General features: G+C 36.7%; 1 protein-coding gene and 1 long non-coding RNA gene across 4 annotated transcripts in view; one reads left to right on the plus strand and one right to left on the minus strand.

The window, feature by feature from the left end:
- Nucleotides 1-24,887, plus strand: Pcf11 (PCF11 cleavage and polyadenylation factor subunit). Of its 2 annotated transcripts, none has more exons than XM_004868272.4 (16): nucleotides 1-520; nucleotides 4,157-4,282; nucleotides 6,104-6,292; nucleotides 6,643-6,837; nucleotides 7,837-8,954; nucleotides 9,328-9,508; nucleotides 9,608-10,091; nucleotides 10,619-12,168; nucleotides 14,620-14,719; nucleotides 17,782-17,901; nucleotides 18,595-18,700; nucleotides 20,430-20,613; nucleotides 21,195-21,350; nucleotides 21,742-21,834; nucleotides 22,327-22,362; nucleotides 23,786-24,887. In XM_004868272.4, the coding sequence occupies exons 1-16, from the start codon at nucleotides 329-331 to the stop codon at nucleotides 23,999-24,001; spliced, it is 5,046 nt and encodes a 1,681-aa protein (XP_004868329.2). In that variant the 5' UTR covers nucleotides 1-328; the 3' UTR covers nucleotides 24,002-24,887. The 2 variants fall into 2 exon arrangements, with proteins under 2 accessions (XP_004868329.2, XP_004868330.1); XM_004868273.3 differs by having other exon boundaries at nucleotides 2-520; nucleotides 9,608-9,698.
- Nucleotides 18,694-27,915, minus strand: part of LOC106008003 (uncharacterized) — a 12,602-nt gene continuing 3,380 nt past the window's right edge. Inside the window, exon 4 of one of the 2 annotated variants that reach the window (XR_002390369.2) lies at nucleotides 18,694-19,464. This is a non-coding gene — a long non-coding RNA (uncharacterized LOC106008003). Of the gene's footprint in view, nucleotides 19,465-23,479; nucleotides 23,884-27,915 lie in introns of those variants that run through there. The other variant, XR_001182549.3, reaches the window with a different exon arrangement.

Raw genomic sequence — 27,915 nt, forward strand, 5'->3', positions numbered from 1 at the left:
TCCCCTCCCCTAGTTCATTTCGCACGACGCAGCGGTTGGGAACACAGACATTTTCGGAGCTGGAGTCTTCGGTACCGCCGCCATTTTGTGTCTGGAGAAAGAAGCTTCAGTGGCGGCTGGAAGTGGACGGAGATCACCCGTGAGACGGCGGCGTTTCATACCCGAGGTTCCCCCTGTGTCGTCCCCCAACCCCCCTCCGCGGTCAGCATGTGGTGAAGCCGGAGCCGCGGGAGACCCAGGGAGAGGAAGCGGAGTCGGAAGGGAGGCGGGGTGTCGAGAGCGGCTTCAGCTTCAGCTGCGGCGGACCTCGGAGGGGGGCCGCGACGCAATGTCAGAGCAGACGCCGGCCGAGGCCGGTCCTGCGGGGGCCCGGGAGGACGCCTGTCGGGATTATCAATCATCGCTGGAAGACCTGACCTTCAATAGCAAACCGCACATCAATATGCTGACCATTCTAGCCGAGGAGAACCTGCCCTTCGCCAAGGAGATCGTCTCTCTCATCGAGGCCCAAACCGCCAAGGTTTTTATACACCCCGCAGCCTCCTATTCTTCTAATACTCCCTGATTTTAGTGTCAGCCTCATCCCAGGTCTCGCTTCCATCCAAAGGGGGACAGTGTCCCTTCTCCAACCCCCGCCCCCCAACTCCGGCTCGGTCTTGGGCCCAGGCTTCGAGCGTGGGCTTCCGGGGGAGGGAGTGGGGAGGCCGGAGGGTGGAGCCCCGTTTCCGCTTACCAGCTCCCTATTTAGGCCACCGCATTGTACGTCCGACCCGACAATCACACGCTTTGAATATAGCTCTTTCGGGTGGGGGAGACTTAAAGGCAGTTTGTGGTTTGGGGAAGTAAGAGTTAAACCATTTGAAGCCCCTGGGAATGTGGGGAGTAGCTTGCCCATCTTCCTCCAGAACCCTTTTGGGGAATTGTGGTCTGGGTTGGAAGGAGGTGAAGGGGGACCTGGGAGCGAGCTGTTGGTGGGTGGGTATAGGGACTTGGCCCCGAGTGGAGCAGCGGCCTGTTAGGAGCCCAACATGGCGCCTGAAAAGCACATGATGCGAAAGGGAAGAGAGGAGAATCCATTCCCTGCCAGCCAGGCAGCTGCTCACACCCGTCAGCCCCATTTTGGGGTGGGGGCTGCTAGACGAAACTTTCAGTCTCAGATCGGAGGGTCTTATTTGCTCCCTAAATATGGGAAATTCGGCTGAGGGTGGGGTTGTGGGGGGTTGAGAGGTCTTATCCAACCTGTAGGTGGAGAACTGGCCCAGTGGGTAACAAGTACTTGTAGTTTCTCTGAAAAGTTCAGTCCCTCCTCTTTTCTCTTTTTCTCTCCCTTCCCTGATAGTGAAGGCTTGCTTTCCTTCACCCCTTAACAGAAGTGGTCCTCTGCCACCTTATATTTCCCTGTAGTCTTCCTCTTCTGTGGATTCCTTGTGGGAGTGATATGTCATTTAAGTAAAGTTACTGTTAAACTTAGTAACAATGAGTTTTAATGGCTTCCCAGTATTACGTTTAAAGTTACTTTTTCAAGCTTGTACTTGTGGTTTAGGTTTTTCTAGTTGTTAGTGATTGCAATTATCAGGATGAGCCTCCTTTTAGCAGAGTGAACCCCTTTTAAAAGGCCACTTTAACAACAACCACCAATATATTGTTTAGAGACGGTTTCTGTCTAGTGTAAAAACTGAGTGGTCTGACTCTAATAAATGGTTTTGAAATGTGTGACTGGTATTATAAAATTTGTGAATAAAACATATAAAATATGTATTTGTCTTTTTTATTTACCTTTGTAAGGTGTAGAATTTGTTTCCAAGATTTATTTTTATCTACGTGGTTGTGTGTTTTAAACAAAAGTCTTTAAGTGACTTGGGTTCATTCTTCTTTAGGTTCCATCCACTCTTTTTGGGTAATCTGTTCACAAGATAACACGGTTTCAGGTGGTCCTTTCATACTTTTAAAGAGGAAAAAAAGCAAGGTTTTTTTCTTTTTTGACGGCTCAAGAAGTTTATCGCGTTCATTTTGACAGTTAAAATACAAGTCTTCACCTTTGCCTGTGAATGTCTGTGTGAAACAGCTATTGTTCTTTATTCTAAAGTAAGAGATTGAGAAAGGAAGTGTTCCTCATATTCAACATCCTTTTTATTGACGCCCCCCCCCCCCACAAACATGTTGGACGTTGAAAACTTAGTTTTTGCCTTATTGATGGCTTGACAGTAAATGCCTAAAAAAACCAGCACTTGCATTTTTAGGAGAATAACATTAATCTTTAAAATCTAATTACCTCGTATCTTGGGTATTAATATTCCACAGCACCTACCTAATATTTAGCTAAGGTTGTCACTCACAGAACAGTTTCCTTGCTGGTTTTTAATGGATCCAGAAGATCTTCGAGAGCTGAAAACAATGCTGAATATAGTGACCACATAAAACTTGTATTAGTGTATTCGCTACATGGAGTGGTGAAAATAGATGGACTGTTTGCTGGTGAAAGACTGGAAATTTTTTGGGCACATGTTTCCTGGTTGTTTTTGTAAAGCAAGACTGAGGAAAAGATGTAAAAGTCACTTTGGGGGAACTTTGGGTGGGGGTTGAGGGTGAGGGGAGGGCTTTCTTTCATTTGGTAGCAAACTGGCTTGGTTTTGTGTTTCTGGAGGTGAATGTTTGTGTCCTTATTCTTGAGCAGTTCAGCATTACTAAACTTAAGGATTCACACCTAACTGGACTCTTACCCATAAAGTAGTGGTAGCGAAAAATATTACATCTAAGGACTTCACTTGTACAATACAAAAATTAGCTTACTGCACAGGGTATGGTGTTGAAAGAGCCTGTTTTATCTTCATAAGTACAATAATGGACTTAAACGGTATAAAACAAGACATGGTAAGGTAAATACACAGCAATAAAGCATTTGACATGTAGGCACTTAATAGTTTACCCACATGCAGTGGCCTTGTGAACCCTTTTATTAGCACCTTAAAAGAAATTTTTCATATAGTTATTCAAAGGATTTCTTAGCCAACTTTGGTTGTAAAGGTGTTATCAGAAGCAAGAGCATTTCCACACACTTGTCTGGGCCATTGGTTTTGTGAAGTATGATGGCATTGTGTACTCCAGAAATGTGAGCCTGCCCTAGCTACAGGTAGCTGTGGGTAAGTGGTGTTCAGGGTTAAGACTCATACACATGGGGTGGGTAGATGGGGAAAACCTGAGTCTTATTTTTGCTTTTTTTAAAATCATGGATGCTCCTGTGAAGTCAGAGTTAACAGTTTATGTGGAATGTGTTAATGCTCCTCAACAAGTCTGTGAACCTGCTGATGCTTTCTGGAAGCTTCTGTGCCTTCTAAAAGCCAGTGGTGGGTAGGCATTGCAGTTGAACTGGGGCAACATTACATTGGAAAGGGCTGCCTTTATCAGCCTCACCACACTGGCTCTGCACAAATGTAGACCTCTGGTTTGTGCCTATCAGAGGAAAATTATTTCGGCGGAGAGTCCATGCTGTGAAGAAAACCTTCAGGACAAATCCATGTATCCAAAGTCAAGTTCAACCTGGTTTACATGACTGACTCAGCGACTGCTCCATCCAGTTTTTCTTGTATCAGTAACAAACTTGCACCTTCCTGCCTGATCATGTGCAAGTTTAAGTGTCTTTGGTTTCATCCGTGAAATGTATTTTAATTTTTGTTCTTTTGGACTCTAGAGAGTAATTTTACAGGTAAAGCTTCATAGATTTTAACATAAGAAATATGCCTTTGGAATTAGGATTTCTACCAGAGGTTTTTACTTCGAGTCTAGGCACATGATTATAAGTTAATGTGGATCTAGAAGCTGACACTTGGATTACAGTAGTTTTCCCTCTTTTTTTATTGTCAGTTGAAGCAGTTTTTTCTTTTTAACTATATGTACCTGAAATTACATTGTTAAATGAGTTACTAGTGATTATGGCTCTTCTTCCTGGTAATCTTAAAACTTTTTGTGCCCAACTAAAGACCATTATAAGAGAGTGGACACTTAAGTTTCATAAATGTATGTTTCATAATAGTTCAGAAGTTCTTAGTACCAACAAAAATAGAGGTCTGTATTGTAAGTTTAAAAACTCACTTTTAAAAGTAATTCTGTGGCAGTAATTCATTATACTAAACTTCTCAGTTTCTTTTTATTACCCCAGGCTCCTTCCTCAGAGAAGCTTCCGGTTATGTACCTTATGGATTCAATTGTGAAAAACGTTGGAAGAGAGTATCTCACTGCCTTTACTAAAAATCTAGTTGCAACATTTATTTGTGTGTTTGAAAAGGTATATATGCATTTAGACATAATTGATTTTTAAAGAAATATTCCTGATTAAATAAATACTTGCTTTGTGTTGGGTTTTCTTGGGTGGTGACATTTTATTTTATTGGACATTTATTGTCAAGCACTGTTGCAAAGAAAGTGGCGAAGTGTTTTGTTTTTGACCTTTGAAACATCCTAGTATTTTACGTTATCCATTCAAGAATACAATATGCTTTTATTCACTTTTAGAATTGTGCTTTTTGACAAGTTGAGCATTGGTCATTTGTAGATTTGTTTTATCTCTAGAGTATGGACAATAAGACAAAACTGTCAAGAGTATTTAAGATTCATTGTTTAAATTTCTAGTGTGAAGGAAGAAAAGCATAATCCTCAAGGGTGTGTTAGTCTATGATGACTGAAACCTGATTTTTTTTCCCCCTGGAAAGCTTTCGTTTCTTTTAAGTTTTAGGCCAGTGTTGTAGGTACTTTAATGGTGGACCAGTTAATGCCTTAAGTAATTTTGGAAATACTTTTTTCCCCTTTTATGCTTAGAAGAAAGGCTTGTTAGTTTCCAAAGCAAGAGATTGAAATTCCTCCGGTAATACTGTATCTGGTAGTTGGGTAATAGTATTATGTTGAGGAAGTTTAGCAATTTGTTGAGGTAATTCTCTGCTTGTTAGACTTTATTTTCACACTGACCAAAAGGGCACTTAACAGTATGTCTAGGTTTAAAGGCTTGTTTCTTAACAAATGGTAGTTCTTAAATATTAGTAGATGCACTTGTGTCTGGGCATGATCATAGTTGTCAGATTTGTAGGATTGGTAATTTTTTAAAAAAAACTATACAGTGTTAGATTTTACTTATCAGAAAGTGAATAGTTACTACTTGAAGGTAGAGAAAAATAGTATATACAGAAGAAATTTGCAAAACATTCTTTTAGATAATATTAAAAAGTAGTTTTAGTGTGTGTAGATCTTTGCTACTGCTTACTGAGCATAGTCTTTAGGAGAGGCCATCTTTGCATTAGGGATTTGGGGAAGCTTAACCTGGTTTGTTTCAATATGTTTAAATTATTTGGATGTTTGGTATAATTTCTACTGACTCAAGTGGGTATTAAGTACAGTTGATAAAAATGACATTATAGTTAATATATTATCAAAAGACACAAAAACAGTAAAACTTTATTGTCCTAAAGGTAAAAACCTAATTGTTTTCCCAAGTTCTAGTTTCTCAGATGGCTAATTTTTAAAACATTGTTATACCCATCACAAATGTGAGCAGATAAGTTGTGTAAAGCTTATTAGTAAAGATTTTTGTGAATTTATTACAGTACCTTCCATACCACAAATAATTTTGCATGGTTAGTAACCATATTATATTGTATTTTTGTCTTAATTTTAACTTTTGTACAACTATGTAAGATTAAAAATTAAGCTTATCAGATAAGGCATTCTGTAGTTTATATCTTTGTCCGGAATGAGAGTAATACTAGGCATGTTATACCAAGGCCTAAAATACGGAGACATTTTTTACTTTTAAAAATTCAAAGACACCGCTTCTCGGCCTTTTGGCTAAGATCAAGTGTAAAAATTCAAAGACTTGCCTAATTGCTTGCTTGAAGACTAGGTAATAATGACTTAATTTTTTTTGAAAAGTTTAAAGGATAAATTTATTAACATTTGTAAAACAAATACCTTTAATAAATTATTACTGTTTTATATATTTACAGATTGCCAGTACAGTTCTAATTTATGTGAAGTAGGACAGATGTATGTAGCTTTATACTTACATAAAACATTGTATAGTAACTTAACAAGCCATAGAATTGTTCTGTTTTTCTAGGTGGATGAAAATACCAGAAAAAGTTTATTTAAATTACGTTCTACATGGGATGAAATATTCCCTTTGAAGAAACTTTATGCCCTGGATGTCAGAGTCAATTCATTAGATCCTGCGTGGCCTATTAAACCTCTACCCCCCAATGTGAATACATCCAGCATCCATGTGAATCCCAAATTTTTAAATAAGTCGGTAAGTTTTAATATGAATGCTATATAGGTACTAATATTTTTAACTGTCAAATTTTAACTGCCCTGAAATTTACCAGAAGGCAAAAGTAGAATACCATGCATTAAATCAGATTAGTTTGAAAAAGTAGTAATAAAAGTATATATGTTTAAGTTTTTAATTTAAGAATATATTTTTTTATAATTTATTTTGGGTTTTAAATTCCTGAAAAGTTTTTTGTGTGCTTTTAAAACATAATTGGCTATTCATGACTATGGATGATATTACAAGTTAAACTGATAAGTTTTAGTTAGCTCTTAGCTTTCTTTTAAGCCATTATATATTTTTCTTAACAAAAGTATATTTTCTTGTAGCCCGAGGAGCCTTCAACACCTGGCTCAGTGGTCAGTTCCCCCAGCATCTCCACTCCTCCAATTGTTCCTGATATACAAAAGAATCTTACCCAAGAACAACTAATAAGGCAACAGTTACTGGCAAAACAAAAACAGTTGTTAGAACTTCAGCAGAAAAAGCTGGAGTTGGAGCTAGAGCAAGCTAAGGCACAACTGGTAAGCAGTGAAGATTTGGTAATTTATTTTAAATCTGTCTTTGACTAAGAAGTATTTTCTGTTTGAATTGTATTAACATGCTGTTTTATTGCTATTTTCTGTTAGGCTGTGAACTATAATGTATTTATTAGACCAAATTTTTATATCCTTATTGTAAAACTCATTATATATTGTACAATATTTCTTCCAAATATTTTTCATTAGATAGCTATCTTATGAGGTAGCACCTTAGTTTTGTTTAACCATTATATTAATGTGGACTTAATGTTTCTGTCCCAAGATGATAGTTCTGTTGCAGTGAATGTTTTTGCATAGTCTTTAATGTTTTATGAGTGTAACAAACAAAGGAGGTATTCCTAGAAGTATGCAGAAGGAAAGCCAAGAAAAAATTAAGGAGGCCTGGAGGTATATGTGTTTTTATGCATGAACGATCTTTTACTAAATTGTATTTACTTACTATGTGGGCTTATTTGAGAGTTGGGAGGAAGGGGAAGACAGAATTTTAAAATTTCATTAACATTGCTATTTTTGGAAAAACTAAATTTCATGACAAGTTAACTGGAATGACTGACTGATGCATTGCCATTGGAGTGTAGTGATTTAGCAGTTTCTTTGGTACAGTCTAGCTTAGAATCTTGAATACATAGGAAGAAAGATGCCACACCCCACCCCACTTCTATCTAGAAATAATATGAAAGAAAAAAGCAAAGGACTAATAAGGAACCATTTAAGAACTGACTTTCTTACATTGACTTGTATACTGGAAACGTTCAGTATAAATACAGTATTGAGTAAAGAGATTACAGCATTGTATTCTTTATTATATTCTCTTTTTTTTGGTACTGGGGATCAAACTAGGTTCCTTGAGCTTGCGCAGGAGGTGGCGAAACCAGAGCTAAATCCCCGGCCCTTCTTTATTATAGTCTGTATAATGTCAAGAGATTGAAATAATCTGCATGTTTTGTAGTATTAATGTGAACTTTTATTTTTTTATTTCAGGCAGTTTCTCTTGGTGTTCAGCCTGAGACATCCAACTTGGGTCCTGGATCTGCACCATCCAAATTACATGTTTCACAAATTCCTGCTATGGCGGTTAAAGCTCCCCATCAGGTTCCTGTGCAACCTGAGAAAAACCGTCCAGGTCCGTCCTTACAAATTCAGGATTTGAAAGGAACTAACCGAGATCCCCGTCTTAACAGGATGAGCCAACATTCTTCTCATGGAAAAGATCAGAGTCACAGAAAAGAATTCCTAATGAACACATTGAATCAGTCTGATATTAAAACAGGTAAAGCTGTACCCTCTGAAAAACTAAACTCATCCAAGCAAGAAAAAAGTAAATCAGGTGAAAAAGTAATCAAGAAAGAACTTGATCAGTTAGATTCTAAATCTAAATCTAAATCTAAATCGCCGTCACCCTTGAAAAACAAACTGTCCCATACAAAAGACTTGAAAAGTCAAGAGTCTGAAAGTGTGAGGTTGTCTGATATGAACAAAAGAGATCCAAGATTAAAAAAACATCTTCAGGATAAGACTGATGGCAAAGATGATGATGTAAAAGAAAAGAGAAAAACTGCAGAAAAAAAGGATAAAGATGAGCACATAAAATCATCTGAACACCGACTGATTGGAAGTAGAAATAAAATCATAAATGGTGTTGTACAAAAACAGGATACAATAATAGAAGAATCAGAGAAACAGGGGACAAAACCTGGGAGATCGAGCACTAGAAAACGTTCAAGGTCGAGATCACCCAAGTCTCGGTCACCGATTATACATTCCCCAAAGAGAAGAGATAGGCGGTCACCTAAACGAAGACAAAGAAGTATGTCTCCAACTTTAATACCCAAAGCTGGAAAGATTCGCCAGTCAGGAGTTAAGCAGTCACATATGGAAGAGTTTACACCACCTTCCAGGGAAGAAAGAAATGCAAAGAGAAGTACTAAACAAGATGTTCGAGATCCAAGACGAATGAAAAAGACTGAAGAGGAACGACCACAAGAGATTGCAAATCAGCATTCTACAAAATCGGGTACTGAACCTAAGGAGAATATAGAAAATTGGCAAAGTTCTAAGTCTACCAAAAGATGGAAATCTGGTTGGGAAGAAAATAAAAGGTACGATGTTAACATTTTGGTACAAGGATAATTATACATTTTAAAGGTGGTGTCAGTTTAAACATTAGAAAATGTTAATTGGGTATTATAATTACTGTATTCTGTCTAATTCTTACAATCCTGTGGGTTAAATACCATAATTCCTATTTTACAGATAAGGAAACAAGTTTAGAAAGGTTTATTAATCTACTAAGGCTGTAGTCCAGGTCATGGAAGAATCAGAATGCATACCTGATTTCCTTTTGTGTGTGTGTTTACATTTTATGGTTATTTACATTTATTTTAACCAGATACTTTGAAAAGGATTTTTAAATGCTGTCCTGAGAATTTAAAAAAAGACACTGAAAATAACATACTGCATTTGTGGTTTCAGCTTACAACAGGGGGATGAACATAGTAAATCTCCTCACCTAAGGCATAGGGAAAGCTGGTCAAGCACCAAAGGAATCTTGTCACCTCGGGCCCCAAAGCAGCAGCATCGATTAAGTGTAGATGCCAATCTTCAGATTCCTAAAGAGTTAACACTTGCAAGCAAAAGAGAATTACTTCAAAAGGTAGTTACTGCGATTAATCCCTTGTAGTCATTATTCTCTTTTTTTGTAAGTACTTTTTATATTTAAAATATTTAATTTTCTTTTATCACCCCTGTGCAGACGAGTGAACGTTTAGCATCTGGTGAAATTACACAGGATGAGTTCCTTGTTGTTGTGCATCAAATTCGCCAGCTATTTCAGTATCAAGAAGGTAAACATAGATGCAGTGTACGGGATAGCCCTACAGAAGAAAATAAAGGTGGATTAAAAAAGAAACCTCTCTTATCTGATGCTGAATTAACCTACTATGAACATAAAGCAAAACTGAAAAGGACACAGGTTCAGCATTCATTTCCAAGACTTGATCTTTTAGATCCTGATATTTTTGACTACCCTTTGACTGATGCCTTGTTGTCTGGAATAGAATGTGAGCCATCCAAAAGTAAACATGCAAGTAGGAATAGTGGAGCACAGTTTGACAGAAAAGAACAATTTAGTGAAAGAGCAAGACGTCTTTCTCCTATATCTGGGAGTCGTACTTATGCTGAGAATCTTTCACCCCATGAGGGCCGGAGAAGACATGACGAGCAAGTCTCTGCTAAAGGTAGAAAAAGTTAAATCAGATTATGCCTATTGAATCACACAGAAGTGAAGGGAAAGTGAACAAGCTAAGTGGGGATGGATTTTACTACTGTTCAGACTACTTTTTTTTCTTCATGTTTGTTTTGTTGTGCTTTATTTTTCCCTCTGGAAAGAAGGGAGCTAACAGAAGGACAGCTATTTGTCAAGGACTTCACTAGTTTTTTGGTTTTTTTTTAATTGTAATTTTATTTAATTCTTACAGTCCACTCAATTAAATATATATTATCCACATTTTACAAATAGGAACCAAAACCAGAGGTTTATTAACTTGCTCTCAAACAATAATTTGATAGAATGGGGATTTTTTTTTTTAACCCAGATGTGTCTGAATCTAGAGGGCATCCTCCTATTTATTGCATAGTGTTATCTCTCTTCCCTCTCTCCTAATATAGTGAGATAGTTTTTTACCATATTAACTGAATATGAAGTCTTTTAAAATAATTTGATATAAACTCAAATTTAGTAAAAATAATTTCTTCTTTTTAAAAGGTGTGCGAGAAGAGCAGAGATCTCCATTCAATGATCGTTTTCCACTTAAGCGACCTAGATACGAAGACTCAGATAAACCATTTGTAGATAGCCCAGCATCAAGATTTGCTGGCCTTGATACAAATCAACGACTTACAGCTTTAGCTGAAGACAGACCATTATTTGATGGACCTACTAGGCCATCGGTATCAAGAGATGGCCCAACCAAGATGATTTTTGAAGGACCTAATAAATTAAGCCCTAGAATTGATGGACCTCCTACACCAGGTTCTCTTCGGTTTGATGGGTCACCTGGCCAGATGGGGGGAGGAGGCCCTTTGAGATTTGAAGGACCACAAGGTCAACTAGGAGGTGGGTGTCCTTTGAGATTTGAAGGTCCTCCAGGACCAGTAGGGACGCCTCTGAGGTTTGAGGGACCAATTGGTCAAGCAGGAGGAGGTGGTTTTCGGTTTGAAGGATCCCCTGGTATGAGGTTTGAGGGATCTGCAGGTGGTTTGCGATTTGAAGGACCAGGGGTTCAGCCTGTGGGAGGTCTCAGGTTTGAAGGACATCGTGGTCAACCTGTGGGTAGTCTAAGGTTTGAGGGACCTCATGGTCAACCTGTGGGTGGTCTTAGATTTGATAATCCCCGAGGCCAGCCTGTAGGTGGTCTTAGATTTGAAGGGGGTCATGGTCCATCAGGGGGTGCAATTAGGTTTGATGGACCTCATGGTCAGCCAGGAAGTGGGATCAGATTTGAGGGGCCTTTGCTTCAGCAAGGAGTTGGGATGAGGTTTGAGGGGCCCCATGGTCAGTCAGTAGGTGGTCTGAGATTTGAAGGACAACATAATCAGCTGAGGTTCGATGGTCCACATGGTCAGCCAGGAGTTGGGATCAGGTTTGACGGACCTTTAGTACAACAAGGAGGTGGAATGAGGTTTGAGGGTCCTGTACCAGGAGGTGGCCTGAGAATTGAAGGGCCTCTGGGTCAAGGTGGTCCAAGATTTGAAGGTTGTCATGCTTTAAGGTTTGATGGGCAGCCAGGTCAGCCATCTCTCTTGCCAAGATTTGATGGATTACATGGCCAGCCAGGTCCTAGATTTGAAAGAACTGGTCAACCAGGCCCTCAGAGGTTTGATGGACCACCTGGACAGCAAGTTCAACCAAGATTTGATGGAATACCTCAGAGATTTGATGGTCCACAACACCAGCAAGCATCAAGGTTTGATATTCCTCTTGGTCTACAAGGCACACGATTTGACAATCATCCTTCACAGAGGCTTGAATCAGTGTCTTTCAATCAGACTGGTCCATATAATGATCCACCTGGCAGTGCTTTTAATACCCCATCCCAAGGACTGCAGTTCCAAAGACATGAACAGATATTTGATTCACCTCAAGGACCAAATTTTAATGGACCACATGGTCCTGGAAACCAGAATTTCTCAAATCCCCTTAACAGAGCTTCTGGACACTATTTTGATGAAAAGAATCTTCACGGTTCTCAGTTTGGAAACTTTGGCAGTTTACCTGCTCCAATGTCAGTAGGAAATATTCAAGCATCTCAGCAGGTAAGTTTGTTGTAATTCTAAATTTATATGTTATGCAGATAAGTATTTTCTTGTTTTTAGGGTCTGAAGTGGGTTTGGAGAAAATAGTTTATAGATTGGGAAGAAAGCAGCTTTTTATTTTTTCTTTGTTTCTAAAGGAAGTATAGTTATTGAAGGAAGTTCTTACTGTACTTTAAAAATCCAGGAGAATGGGCTGAGACTATTTGGGGGATGAAATTGGCAAATTAAATCCCAAACTGACTTTAGTTCTTTAAAGATCTGGGATGAATAACTCAGTTAATCTTCCTCCTTTCTACCTTTTTTTCTTCCTCACCATTGTGCACCTGTATACTCATAGTAGGCTTTCATTTCTCGTTTTAAATCTAGTAAAGTATACAGTTGTGTTTCATAAACCTCTGCTACACTGGTCAAGTGTTGAGCCCTAATGTGTTATAAAGTAGACCTTTCTTAAGAATGTCCTTAACCTGAGTTAAAAAAGAAAATGAAATTACTCATGCTGTTAAAATCTGTGATTCTCTTTTTTTTGGCTTCTCTTCCTACTTTGACCTTTCCAGTCACTCCAGTCAAATACAGTTGCTTGATAACAATGTCACCACAGCAAACTTGTTACTTTCCTTCCAGATACACTCTGGTACCTGAACATTCAGTCAGTCTTCCATTTATATCATTCATACTTGTCCTGAATACATTCAAAAATGCATATTGAAACAAACTTAAAGCAGTGTGTTTATAATTTATAACTCAGTTGATAGTTAAGTGATTTTTTTTGTTTGTCTGCTAAAATTCTTCTGGGCTAAGTTTACTTTTTTTTTCTGGTGCTAGTATTTTACCAGGACAGATTGATTTTATAATAGCATGTTACATAGAAGAAAATGTAAAATAAGAATAAGAAGGGCCGGGGATTTAGCTCAGTGGTTCCACTGCCTGCTGCGCAAGCGCAAGGACCCGAGTTTGATCCCCCGGTACCAAAAAAAAAAAAAGAACCTTGAAAGTAATTGTGATCAATATTGATGGAAAAGTATTCTTCTGTTCATATCCAAGAGTAATTTGAGGAATAAAAGAAAAATTTGCCTAAGACAGATTTACTCTATTGTATGTCTTAAAAGAAATGATAGTTATTGGGAGATACTCTAGAATGGGACTTGACATATTTGTCATATATTGTTCCTACATTGTACAGAGCTGGTAGGTTTTTATTATGCATTCACACCACTGAAAATTCACATGGATACTGAACCAAGCCTATAAACGGTGTTAATTTACATAGGAGCAACATGTAAAAGTACTGCCTTTCTGAAGACTTTAAACATCACATTTGTTTGCCAGTACTTGTTTCATGATTTGTTTCAAAATGTCTTATTTTTAATTAAAATTTTTTTTTTTTTTGAGACAGGGTCTCACTATGTAGTTCAGTCTGGCTTTGAACTCACTGTGTAGCCCAGGTTGCCTTGAACTCGTGGCCATTGTCCTGCCTCAGCCTTTCAAGTGGTGGGATTACAGGTGTGGGCCACTACACCCAGCTTTTTTTATTTTTATTTTTTTCTATAGTATTGAGAATTGAACCCAGAGCCTTGTACATGCTAAGCAAGCGCTCCATCACTGAGCCACATCACCAGCCCTTTTTAATTTAACATTCCCTTTGATGTCTTTTACACAGTCTACTTTGTGTCTAGCCATAACCTAATCTAAAAATGATGGCTAAGCAGGATGATCAACAGTTCAGATTACTAATTAAAGCAGGTTTATGATTGTAGAAAGAGGCTAGGGATTCAGCTTTGTAACTAGCCCCTGTAGTTGTGTACAAGTTATATTGTTGGATGTCATTTCTTCTATTTGTAAAATAAGGGATTATACTCCCAAAGTGAACTGATCTTCACCAGGTCACACAGCTAATTGGTGACTACTATGTTTTTTGGTACTGAGGATTGAACTTGGGTCCTTACGCTTGTGCAGCAGGTGGCGAAACCACTGAGCTAAATCCCCAGTGGTGACTACTATTTTTGCGTGACATCTTATGCTTGTCAAGAAAGTTTTTGCAAATAGGGAAGGGTGGGCAAGGGAAGAGGAAAAGAAATAAGAACCAAGAAACTCATGTAATGGTACAAGATCCCAATGATGAATGTAACTGTATTGTATACCTAAAATGTTACCAATAAAGTTAATGGGGAAAAAAAAAGTAAAAAAAAAGAAAGTTTCAACCCATTCTTAAATCCTTATGACTGAAATAAAGGCATTGCTGATTGTTGAAGATCTAGAAGTGAAGTGACCTAATCAGGTTACTTTTTAAATCTTTATTATCATAGACACTAGGTTTTAAGGTTATCGGAATATTTTTATGTGATTATCATGTTAAAATTTTACTTAGACTATAGAAAGGATTTTTTTTTTCTTTTTGGGTACCGGGGATTGAACTTAGAAAGGATATTCTTAAAATTAAGGTTTATCTTAAAGGTTCTGACTGGTGTTGCGCAACCAGTAGCATTTGGCCAAGGACAACAGTTTTTACCAGTTCATCCACAAAATCCTGGAGCATTTGTTCAGAATCCTTCAGGTATGTATTTTCTAAACTTTATTTTATGCAAAGGATAGTTATTGTTTTGTTGAACAGCCAACTTTGTCAGCTAAAGATGACAATTTTTGAGATGGCATATTCAATTTAGAGAAATTTAATCTGGCTGAAATATTTTTGATGCCTTTCTGAGTTTTTATATTGTTGATAAGTATTTGCACAGACCCTGTTTACAATTAGAGAAGGTTAGCTTGAATTTGTAGATCATAAAAAAGAGGTAAGAAAATCAACTGGGTGGAAGCTGGGAGATGGGGTAGAATTTGTGATAAGAGAGAATATGTAAATGACAACCTGAGAAATCTCAGTTATTTGATACTTTTAGTTGATTTGTATGTATGTATTTATGATCCAGTAAACATTTCTAAGTGAATACTGGGATTACTATCGTCCAAAAAATTCATGTTTTTATGGTCACTAAAATTAAGGGGAGAAAAACTGTGATTTCTTAATCCCCTGATAAGTATGTTTGGTTACTATGAGGTGAGTCATAACTAATAATGGAGAAATGTACTTTAAAGACTAATTTTACTTTTAATATATGGGAAGTATATAAATTATGGTGATTTGTAACATAATAGCAAAGTTAATATATTGAGAACTAGCCTAACCAAATATTAGTGATGTTTGTTTTAATTTCTAAATCATTAAAAATACTTTTACTGGCATACTTTTAGTGTTACAGTAAGTTATTCAATTTATAAATTTAGGGAGTTCTTCCGAAGTCCTAGCTAATTTTATGTTTTTGTGAATTCGTTCATTAATTGTGTCAGCTCAAAATTCATTCAGTATAAAAGCTTTTTGCTTTTAATTTCTAGATGGACAATTGAGATATATAAAAAGGGAAAGAAAGGATTTGGGATCTAGTTAGAAGATCAGCATTAGAATCTACTGTGCTCCTTTATTAGGTGGGGAAGGTATAAGCAGGTATCCTTGCTTTTCACTTGTTTCCTTTGTGAACAGGAGATGGTTGTGTCAGTATTTGCCCAGGAGTTTTTTTAAAAAAGAGAATCAAATGATATAGTATACCATATAAAAGGATTTCCTAACTTAGAAATGCTATATTAATGTGTTTTCCTTTAGAAACCAGTTTTTCATGTTGAATATAAGATGAAAACTTGCAGTGTTTGCACACTGTCTCAGTGTGCAAACTGAGTGCCTGAGACAGTGGCCTGAGATAGTGTGCAGACACTGCAAGTTTTCATCTTTCTTTTACAATATTGGGTTATACTTGGATAAATACAGGGTACAGAAGTATCACAGAGGAAATTACATTTCATTCCCCTGGGTTGGGAGTGTTGGAAGTCAGGTATGTCTTCCTTTGCAAGTTCTACTTAATCTTACAAATTGTGTGAACAATGTTCAGTGGGCTGTCTTAGCTTTTCTCAAGGTTTCTATTCTAATTTGAAGTGAAGCCATCATTTTCCCAGTAGTCATACCTTGTTTATTAAAGTATGAATTGATTATTTACTGCTGGGCATTGTACTAGGAGAAAAGTAAATAAGGTTCATCCTTTAAAGAACTTTTTAGTGTAGCAGAGCTATTGATTGATTTGCTTGTATACTGTATATAAACTGGCCATAGTAGCGTATGCCTGTAATCTCTCATGCCCCCAGGGTGAGGTAGGAAAATAGCAAGTTGGGTCAACCTGAGACCCTATCTAAAAAAAAAAGCTGGGAATGTAGCTCAGTGCAAGACCCTTAATTCAGTCCCCAGTACTGCAAACAAATAGACAAAAATTCCACACCAAACTGTAGATAGTGCCAAATACTTAAGTGCCTTACAAATACAAATTTTTTTTGTTGTGATTTTTTTTTTTTTTTTGGTACCAGGGATTGAACTCGGGACCTTGCACTTTTGAGGCAGGGGGCGGAACCACTGAGCTAAATCCCCAGCCCTTACAAATAATAATTTATTTAATCCTTGTAACAACCTTAGGTAGAAACTATTTTTTACCATTTTACAGGCAGGGGAAACTGAGGCACAGATAAGCAGCTTGATCGTTTCCCTAATTAGAAAGTAGACTTTCTACCTCTGGTTAGTTCATCTTTTTTTTTTTGCAGTGCTGGGGACTGGAATCAGGGCTTCATGTATACTAATGTATGCTGGGCAACTGCTCTACCACTGAGCTGTACCCCAGCCCTAGTTCAAGTTATTAACCAATAAACTTGGCTACTTGCAGACTTTGAATAACTAATTATCCCTCTTAGACATATAAGTAGCTAATTCTAATGGAATGGAATGTTAGTTTGTGAAATGCTATTGTAATTGATAACTATAGAGGTTGATTATTCATTCACTTATATGTTTAATTTGAACAGACTTTAATTAGCCTTCTTTGTGTAAGATACTATGTTTACAGAGTATATAATGATTAAAGTAGGGATTATATGTATCATGGATGCAAAATGAAGTTCTGCCATTAAAAGGAATATTTAGTCATTCAGAACTTTTTCTGGAGGTGAATGCATGTGCATAATATTGACAAATACATTAAAACACTGCTTTTAATTTTCTGTGCGTTGCTAGGGCTGCAACCCAGGGCATCGAGGATGGAAGATGGCAAGCAAATATTCTATCACTGAATTATACCTCATCTTCTGTTTTTATAGTTGAGCTTTAGTAAGCTTGTCGCTGTTTAGCAGTAGCTTGAGCTGCTTTGCAAGGGTAACAATTCAGCAGAGGTTATAGTGGCAGATATACTCAGCTGCAGGTCTCATCTTCTTGCCTCATATGCTTTGTATAGCCAGGGCAGGGAGCAGTAGAGTCAGGAGTACTTCTGCTTTGGCTCTTTTCCCCTAGACATTTGTGCTAAGAGGTAGTATATCACTTTACCTATACAAAACTACTTTCTCCAGTGTGGTTGGGTGACCAGAGAATTAGAAAGGTGGAAAGCTGAATCTAAGTGTGGTACTGCATTGCATAGAAGGGAACATGTCATATATATTGTTGGTAGAACATCTTGAAGAAAACTGAAAAATGCTTAGTATAATATGCACCTTTCAGTCCTACTCTACTTTTGACTTTAAGAATGTTATTTTTTAAAGGTGCTCTTCCTAAGGCATATCCTGATAATCATCTCAGTCAAGTGGATGTAAATGAATTGTTTTCAAAACTGCTAAAAACAGGAATTCTCAAATTATCCCAGCCTGATTCTGCCACAACACGTAAGTATGATTTTTAAATACTTCATGTCTATAAGGGTCATTAAGAGTTGCATTGTGTGATATTAAAAAGTTCTTATAAGTAACTGAATCCTTAGGTATACCTTTTACTTATTTGAAAATCAAATAATTGATTTATAATGACTTTGTGTGTGTGTGTGTGTGTGTGTGTGTGTGTGTGTGTGTCTGTGTCTGTGTCTGTGTCTGTGTCTGTCTGTCTGTCTGTCTAGGGGTACTGGGAAGGAACATAGGGCCTTTGAACTGAGCTACCTCCCAGCCCTGTGTATTGTTTATTTTGAATTAGGGTCTTGCTAAGTTAACCAGGCTGGGTTTCAACTTGCAGTCCTCCTGCCTTGGCCTCTTGAGAGTGCTGGGATTACAGGCATGCAGCATCTTGTGTGGTTATGACATACTTTTACATTTTCTAAAATTGAACTGTTACCCTTATAGAGGACATTTGTTTCAGTTAACTTTTTTGCAAATGTTTTGTGTAGATTTTGTACAAGTTCTACATTAAGTTTTAGATAATTTGAATATTGAAATAAAAGAAATTACATTAGGTTCCTTACTCAGAAAAGAGTTCAAAAGCACTGAATAGACTAGTTGAGTTTCCCTATGCTTATATAACACATTAGTATTCCTATATAAATAATACAAAATGGTATTGAGCAATTTTATCTCTATTCTCAATTGAAGAAGTAAATGAAGTTGCTGCTCAGCCTCCCCCTGAAGAAGACGAAGATCAAAATGAAGATCAAGATGTTCCAGATCTTACTAATTTTACAGTTGAAGAATTGAAACAGTATGTATTCTAATTTTCTTCAAAAGAGAGAATGACTTGTAATAGTGTTATTTGGTTTTGTCCCTTTTACTGTTCTAAAATTTAGGAAGCCTGTTTTTTTTTGAATGGTAAAATATGATCTTCAGGAAGCTAATTTTTAAAATCCCCTCTTAAAATATGTTTGGTACATAAGTACTTAGGTCACAAGGCCACACCAACATTTCTATTTTTATGTATGTTTGAGACAGAAAACACAGAGTTTAAATACTGAATGTTAGTAATTATTCATGTTTTCCTTCTCATCTTTGTTTTCTGTCATTTTTTTTTTCATTAGTTTTTTTCTGTATTTTCTTACACCTCTGAAGTTCAGAAAGTGAAGTTTTGTGCCCAGCATTTAAAAATTTTTAGAAAAATCAGTTTTTATAAGTAGCAATATGATCATTGTGGAAATTAAAAAAAAATACAAACAGCCCCTTGATATCCAGTTTCCACATCTCTGGTTTCAACCAACTGGATTGAAAATATTTTTTTAAAAAGGTGTTTGTACTCAGTTTGTACATTTTCTTGTCATCATTCCCTAAATAATACCGCACTACAGTTATCCACAAAGCGTATACATTGTATTAGGTATTATAAATAATTTAGAGATGATTTAAAATGTATAGGAGTACATATGTAGGTTATATGCAAATAATATGCCATTTTGTGTAAGGGACTTGACCATCAGCAGATTTTAGTATCCTTGAAACTACTGGAACCAATTCCTTGTGGATAACGAGGGACAACTGTAAATCAAGAAAATATAATTACGTATAATTCTTATGGATAACCACTATCAATATTTTGTACATTGTCAAATAAATCTGTATTGCCTGTATTACTTATTCAAAACACTTAAAGCTGTTTTCCAGTATAAAGATTCATAATATCCTTGTATTTTATAGAAAATTAAATAGCTGAGTTGGTTTTACCATTTTTAAAATGAATATTTTTTTCCTTAGTAATATTTTCACATATTTAAAGACTCATAATAAAGGATGGCATTCCCTTCCCTTGTACCTATTCTTTTTTTTTTTGGTTTCGGGGATTGAACTCGGGTCCTCATGCTTGCGCAGCAGGCAGCGAAACCACTGAGCTAAGTACCTGTTCTTTATCCAGCATTGTCCCCTAGAAGCAACTGATTTTTTTCAAACATTTTAAACATTTTTGTTTTTAATTTACCTCACAGACTTGGTCTATATATTTCTTCTCAAGTAGGGAGTCTAGAATTTGAAAAAATGCGTTATTGCTCACCCACTTATCATTGGTCTTTTAATTTTTTTTTTTTTTTTGTAACCCATATTATAGTATCTTACTGCTCTTTGAGCAAGAGTGGAACAATTATTCAGACCTTCAAAGATCTAGAGAGTTGAAATTCAACTGTTCTGCCACGTTTACCTTGATATTAACTCCAGGCTAAGAATAAGCCAGTTATTATTGCCTTGGCTAGCCTAGGATACTTCCATTTTTAGCTAAAAGGAAAGCCAAAAGGAAATAAATAGGGGACAAGGTTATCCAGGTAGATTCCGATTCATCAAAGTTAAGAGGGTCACTGATTACTAGTAGATAATAATATCAATATTTTGGTATTAACTGCTTCAGCCAGTTTGCCCTTTGTTAAAATATGGAAAACTGAAGTATTTGTATATATAATTTTTAAAGCCATTAAGCCATATTATCAAAACTAAAGGTAATTTCTTTTTCAAAATAGACGTTATGACAGTGTTATAAACCGGCTGTACACTGGTATTCAGTGTTATTCTTGTGGAATGAGGTTTACAACGTCACAGACAGATGTATATGCAGATCACTTGGACTGGCATTATCGACAAAATAGAACTGAGAAGGATGTTAGCAGGAAAGTCACTCATAGACGATGGTACTACAGTTTAACAGTAAGTAATCCATAGGCTTTTTTGAGGAGGTACTGGGGATCGAACTCGGGACCTTGTGCTTGCCAGGCAGGCGCCGGAACCACTGAGCTAAATCCCTGGCCCTTTTCCATGCACTTTTGAATTCTGTTTTAGTCTTCAGTTACATCTTTCTAAAGATACTAGTTTAAATAATAAATGTGTGAATTAACATGAATTTTCATGAATATAATTTGACCCCTAGAATACAGGTTTTTAAATAAAGGAATTTTGAAGAGTATGTGTTTGTTGTTTTTTGAGACTGTCATAGTACACAAACTTGTTCTGGTTTTAAAATTCCAAGTTTTAGTTACTGAAATTTTTTCATAAAAAATAGTACATAAAATTTACTTAAAGTTGAAACTTTACTGGAAAATTAACATGAAGATCTAAATTATCATTTACTCTATAGCTTATTAGTTACAGGGCTAAAAGAGAAAGTATAATTTTAAATATTAGAGCATACTGTAGAAGAATTAACCATTACCTTTAAATTGTATTCTGTTGAAAAAAATAGTGAGTTTAGAATAAATGAAAATATTCTTTATAAATCAACTCATTTTAAGGACTGGATAGAATTTGAGGAGATAGCTGACCTGGAAGAACGGGCAAAAAGCCAGTTTTTTGAAAAGGTACATGAAGAAGTTGTGCTCAAAACTCAGGAGGCTGCTAAAGAAAAAGAGTTCCAAAGTGTACCTGCTGGACCAGCTGGAGCAGTTGAGGTAAGAACAGTGTTTAAATATTCTAACTTTGGGAGTGTCTTTAAGTAAATAATCATATATCACTTTATATTTCTTTTAAATATCAGTGACCGACAGTGGTGAGAAATGCTAACTGTTTTTGCCTGATGTTTGTCAGAGTCCTAAAATCTTTTTGGGCGGGGGGGGGGGGGGGGGCGGTGGTGGTGGTGGTGGTACTGGGGATTGAACTCCAGACCTTGCACTCCACCACTGAGCTAAATCCCTGACCCCTCTAAAATCTTACTTTGTATCTATTATATATTGGATATTGTTTAAACTGTTACATTCTAAAGTTTCTTTCTCAAGTGTTTACTTTTATTTTATTGGATCAAATGTGTTCTGTTATGTAAATTTTCTTTTATGTGGTTCTTAGAGTTGTGAAATCTGCCAAGAACAATTTGAACAGTACTGGGATGAAGAAGAAGAGGAGTGGCACTTAAAAAATGCTATTAGAGTGGATGGAAAGGTAATTTTTAGTTTTTTACTTGTGGAAGATTAAGGTTAATATCTTTTATTGGGGTGGCTTACTACTCTGAAAGAATAGTCATAATTTTTTTGTGGTCAGTAAAAGTATTGGACTTTAAAGTCATAGAATGTTTGAGTTTTGAGGGATCTTAGCAGTCATCTGGCTCTATATAGCAGGTAGCATAATTAATGCTAAATTCAGACTTGGCCTTCAGAATCTGCTCTGCCTAACTATAATACTTTGATTTTGAATTTTTTATGATTTAATCATAAAAACTGTTACTGTCTTGAAAGTATGTTACTTAAATGTACAAAGCAAATTTAACAAGTAGTTTTCATGCTCCTTAAGTTGATTTTACCTTTTTGTGATCAATTTTTATCACCTTTGCAAAGACTGTTACCTTCTGGCTTAAATGTTAAAAGGAAAAAATCATTTCAGAATTGTCCATTAGAAATTACATATGAAAAGATATTTTTTTCCTTTTTGTTTTAGATTTATCATCCATCATGTTATGAAGATTATCAAAATGTAAGTTGTTTAGTTACTGTATTTCTCATTTATATTAATAAATTTTGTTTTCAGTTATTTTGGCATCAATATTTTACTCTTAGTATATTGAGCAGTTTTTGTGTTTAGATGTAGCAGTTAGGTTGTTTTCTAAATACTGCTGTTAGATAGGATGACATAAGCAATCTGCCATCTTCTGTGATGTGCAAGCAATTTAAATTTTGAAGTACTTTCATTTCTTGCTTCTGTTCACTTGAATAGTGATATTTTGTTTTTTTTGGTACTGGGGATTGAACTCTGGACCTTGCACTTGCAAGGCAGGCAGCGGAACCACTGAGCTAAATCCCCGGCCCAAATATTGATGGTTTTTATTAAACCACTAGGCCTAGAGGAATTTGGAAAACTGAAGTATCCTGATAGGAATAGGTTTCTAGAACTATGGGAAATATTAACTACGTTTTGTTTTTTCTCATTTACTCCATTTAGCCAACTAATGCAGGTATATTTTTTAAATGATCACATACAGAATATGAAAAGACAGTCTTCTGGCCTTAAAACTTTAAATTGTTACTCGGTATGGTGGTGCACACCAATAATCCCAGCTAATCAGAGGGCTGAGGTGGGATAATCAAATTTGAGGCCAGCCTGGAAAACTTAGTGAGACCCTGTCTCAAAATAGGCATGGGGTAGTTCAGCACATTGTGGGTTCAATGCCCAGTATTACAAAAGAAAAAAAAATTCTAATTGTTATATTTGTAGCTTGATTTTTAAAAACTAAACAGTGGAGGGCCAGGGATTTAGCTCAGTGGTTTCACTGCCTGCTGTGCAAGCGCAAGGACTGGAGTTCGATCCCTGGTACCAAAAAAAACCTAAACAGTGGGACACAATGATTGTCAATAAAACTGGATTTGAAAGGTAGTTTAGGAGATATTTCTAGGTCACTCAAAAGATTAGGGTTTTCTGTGATGGTTTGTGGAGATTTAAAAAAAAATCCTCATGTGGGCTGGGGATTTAGCTCAGTGGTTCTGCTGCCTGCCTCGCAAGCGCAAGGACCCTGAGTTCGATCCTGGTACCAAAACCCCCCCCCCAAAAAACCCAACATCCTCATGTAATCAAAATTGCAGTAGTCAGAAAAATCTCAGTGTTTGTAGGGGTTACCATTTATGTAGGGTGTAAATACAAAAGCATTTCTAATCAACTTCTCTTGGTCTGTATACTTGAAGTAACTCAGCTGTTAGCTTCTTGGCTACTTGCCAAGTATGTTGAATAACAGTTATTTTATTATTTGGCTGCCTTTGTGGCATGTCTTGTGAGAAGGCATGTATATTAGGTGCATTTGTTTTGTGTGTTCTTCTGCTCAGATAAGGGTGGAAGAAAACTGCATGTCCTTTCATGTGGAAACTTTGAACATTCATCAGTACTTATAGGCATTTTCATTTTGTAGACATCTTCATTTGATTGTACACCATCTCCCAGCAAGACACCGGTTGAAAATCCTTTGAACATTATGTTGAACATTGTCAAAAACGAGTTGCAGGAACCCTGTGAAAGTCCCAAAGTTAAGGAAGAACAAATTGATACCCCACCAGCTTGTACAGAGGAAAGCATAACAACATCCCCTGAAATTAAAACAGAAAATGATACAGTCGAGTCAGTTTGAATAAAATGAAAGATTTTTCTTTTTAAAGCTGCTGTTGGATGTAGAGGATGAAGAATTTTTTTATGTATATATAGACATATCTATATAAATTGTCTAGCTGAGGCAGGGCCTTCAGCTATAATTTGGATAATAAATACATTTTAGTATTTGCATTTCCTACTGCCTGCACAGTTTCAGGTGCTCGTTGTGTGAAAGTTCTGTAGATGTGTGCAAATTTAATGAAATGAAATTGTATGTGTAAAAATGTACGATTTTCACTTGTCAAACTGTAAATTATAAATAAAAAATATTTTTGCTATACATGGAGTGTAATATTTATGCACACCATCAAATAAAGACAGTGTTTCTGTACTTTTTATTGGGTAAAAATGGAACTGAAAAGCAACCTCAACATGATTTTTTTTTTCTAGTAGCTTTCCATGATTGAAGAAGCAATGTGTGGTTTTATCCTTCAAAAGGGGGATAGTGAGAGAACATTGCAGGACTTTTCTAACAGAAAAGCCAGATTTGAAAATTTTTAAAAAAAGGACATTTTTGCATACACATATATAGTTATATATCTTCAGCTATAGAGAACCATCTAGATGTCCATTTTTGCAAAGTATCTAATGAAGCAACTTTTATTCTTGAACTTGGACACTGCTGCCATCAAGCAATTAACATATATTTAAGTACTAAAGGTGATTTTTTTTAAAAGATATTTTTCAAATTGTCAAACGATTTAATGCAGATGAACATATTTCTATTTTAAGTTACAGGAGAATCTGTAAGAATGTTCACTTGAAACATGGTTAACCTTTTTCCTTTGTTGGTTTTGATTTGATTAGATGGATACCATGAGATGTTAATATTCATACATGTAATAAATAGAATGATGAAGAAACTTCTAGTTTGTATGTCTATTTCTTGAATGACTTTGGAATGTGACTTTTTCTTTTCTTTCCTTCACCTTTTACAAACGTTGAGTATGGTACTTGTTATAGTATAGCCAGGCACTCTGAGTGAGATTAACTTTTCCATCATTTATTGGAGGAGGCAGACTAGTTTATTGGACACTCACTATGTGCCAGACACCAGCAGGCTTTCCTTGTGTATTTTCCCTGGTACTTAACAGATGGTACATGGTATCTCCGGTTCATGATAAAATGTAGAAGTTGTACAACCTGGCTTTATCTTAAGATCTCAAGATAAAAGGCAAGATAGAGGCATACCAAACTACCTAGTGGTGGATTAAAGACTTACAGAGGTGTGATACTTGAGTAAGGAGCATAACTAGGAGTGGACCACAGTGATAGACGGGTATCTTTGGAGAATTAACAGGAAATGGAAAGGTCTGAAACAGTTAATGTTTTTAAAAATTGATTTTGCACAGCTGGAATTTTGAATAGGTTATGAACTGTTTTGGCATTGTCAAGTAATTTGTATTATACTGAAGATCAGAACTGCCACTAAACATTTTAAACAAAAGTGGACATTCTTTTCTGCATTTGAGGGTTTTTTTTGCTGGGTGTGGGGCTCACACCTATAATCCCAGCACTTGGGAGGCTGAGGCAGGAGAATCACTACCAGTAGAAGGCCAGCCTGGGCTACACAGTGAAACCGTGTCAAAAAAACAAGCAGAGGCCGGGGATTTAGCTCAGTGGTTCTGCTGCTTGCTGCCCAAGCACAAGGACCCGAGTTCAATCTCCGGTACCAAAAACAAAAAACCAAAAAAGTTTTTCCCAAGAATAAAATGAAAACTTTTAAAGAGATTATCAAATGTTGGAGAAAGACGCCTAGTAATAAAATTGGTAAATCTTTACCAATGAACACTGCACTAAAACAGGATCTATGAATCCAATAGGCAAAATTTCCTGTTGGACATTTTTCTGGGGAGACCACGCATAGCTTTTACTAAATGCCTACAAATGTACCAAAGGTATGCAGAGAATAGTGGGTCAAGGACAGTCCCTGGGGAATAAAAGGCCTGCAGAAAGATGTCAAAGACCTAAAGGTGAATGAAAAAAGAAGGGGGGGGATAGTCAACAAAGTAAAAATATATGGTAAGCTTAAGAAATAGTCCCTAATGACCTAAGAACAGTTTAGTATGGGTGCAATGGGTATTGTGGATGAGAAGTAATTAAACAGCATGAGTTACTCTTAGGAAATTTAACCAAGGGATTGAAGGACCTTGAAGAGATAGATTGATAATAGGGGTGGTACTCAGTCTCACAGCTGGAATGAGATATGAAGAACATGAGAATTAGCTTTGGAATGCAAGGACAGTGCTTTTTCTGAGGGTCGTCTGTAGTTCCATTTGGAATTAAGACAGTTTAACTACTTTGAGGTAGAAAGTTAGATGTGAGTTAGTGATCTACACCTGCCTGAATTTAGCTATGAATTAAAACCATAAGGGGCTGGGGATTTAGCTCAGTGGTTTCGCCACCTGCTGCACAAGCACAAGGACCCAAGTTTGATCCCCGGTACCAAAAAAAACCCCCCAAAAAACAAAACCCATAAGATTTCTCATCTCTAGAGGGTCTTTTAGTTGATTCTCCTTCAAAACAATCTCAAATATTTTAAGCTCCACAGAAAGATGCTCCAGAGTCAATTCTAGTGACAGGTATGGTAAACAATCTACAAATCAACATTAGATTTTAGCCTCCAAAAGAGACAGAAAAGTAAAAGTATGTAGCACCGGGAGCTAGAACCTAGTAATTGGTGCTGGAAAGTGCAGCAAGGAAGGCTAAAGGAAGCCTCAAAGAAGATGGAGCATTATCTTTTGAATTAGGAGGTGATGTTGATGAGACTAAGGAACACAGGGATTTTGTTAAGTTTATATTTACTTTGCTATGTCCTGGACTTATGTAATTTTTCTATTTAAAACTTCCAACTTTGATCTGGAAAATACAAAGCAATCTCACTGTAATTCAGTTAAAAATAATGCTTTGGGAAGAAAAGGCAATATATACTGAAAAAAAACCTCATGTAACACCTCACCCTAAAATAAGAGAATTCTACATTCTAGTTATGTTTTTCTCAGTATCAAAAAAGTGCCATAAAAGAGATTTATAAAGAATATTCAGGAAAATCCTAAGAAGGCATCTAAAAATGCCTGAAGGGGAGCCGGGGATTTAGCTCAGTGGTTCTGCTGCCTGCCTCGCAAGCACAAGGACCCGAGTTCAAAATCCCTGATACCAAAAAAAAAGAAAAAAAAAGAAGTGGAAACATGTAGCTGACCAAGGAGGCAAACTGGGAGTAGGAACAGAAAATCAAAAGGTTACTGTCAAGAAAGGACTGGGCCAGGGATTTAGCTCAGTGGTTTCAGCACCTGCCTCACAAGCACAAGGTCCTGAGTTCAATCCCCGGTATCCAAAAAAAAAAAAAGAAAGGACTGAACTTATGTGAAGCTGGAATTTCTCCCTTAATCCTAAATATAGTCAGCTCTCTGGAAATGAGCACTTTGTTGGGCAACTGAAAAAGAATGAGCTAAATATGAAACAAAACTATCCATGTGCTGCCCCAGGATTTGGAGGTAGGCACTGAAGACAGCAAGAATGCCTTGGAAGGAAGAGAAAATACATGGGGTGGTGTGCACCTGCAGTTTTAGCTACTTGAGAGGCAGTTTGAGGGCAGCCTTGGCAACAATGAGACTGTTGGAAAAAATTATCACCTCAGTTTTGAAAAACTGAAGCGGGGGGAGGACTAGCCATTTTTACTAATTGAAACCATCTCCTACTCACAAACGGTTCCTATTATCTGGAATTCTGCACTTTCTCTCAACTGAAAACCTTCTTTTACAGTCAGTCACTTACCTTGAAATCCTGTGCAATCTGATTTTTCCATCTTGACCATTTTATTAAAGTTGTTCTCCTGAGTACATCAATGCCTTTGCCCAAATCAATGTGTTTTAGTCTTTTAATCTTTCCTAATCC

This window comes from Heterocephalus glaber, unplaced genomic scaffold (assembly GCF_053883595.1).
Source record: "Heterocephalus glaber isolate CG9 unplaced genomic scaffold, H.glaber_assembly_v1.0 deba00001429, whole genome shotgun sequence".
Classification (NCBI taxonomy): Eukaryota; Metazoa; Chordata; class Mammalia; order Rodentia; family Bathyergidae; genus Heterocephalus; species Heterocephalus glaber.

Coding starts and splice junctions, on each gene's coding strand:
- Pcf11 (XM_004868272.4), top strand. CDS start 329: ATGTCAGAGCAGACGCCGGCCGAGGCCGGTCCTGCGGGGGCCCGGGAG. Junction 17,902..18,594: donor GCCTGATTCTGCCACAACAC/GTAAGTATGATT, acceptor TCTCAATTGAAG/AAGTAAATGAAGTTGCTGCT. Junction 21,351..21,741: donor GACCAGCTGGAGCAGTTGAG/GTAAGAACAGTG, acceptor TGTGGTTCTTAG/AGTTGTGAAATCTGCCAAGA.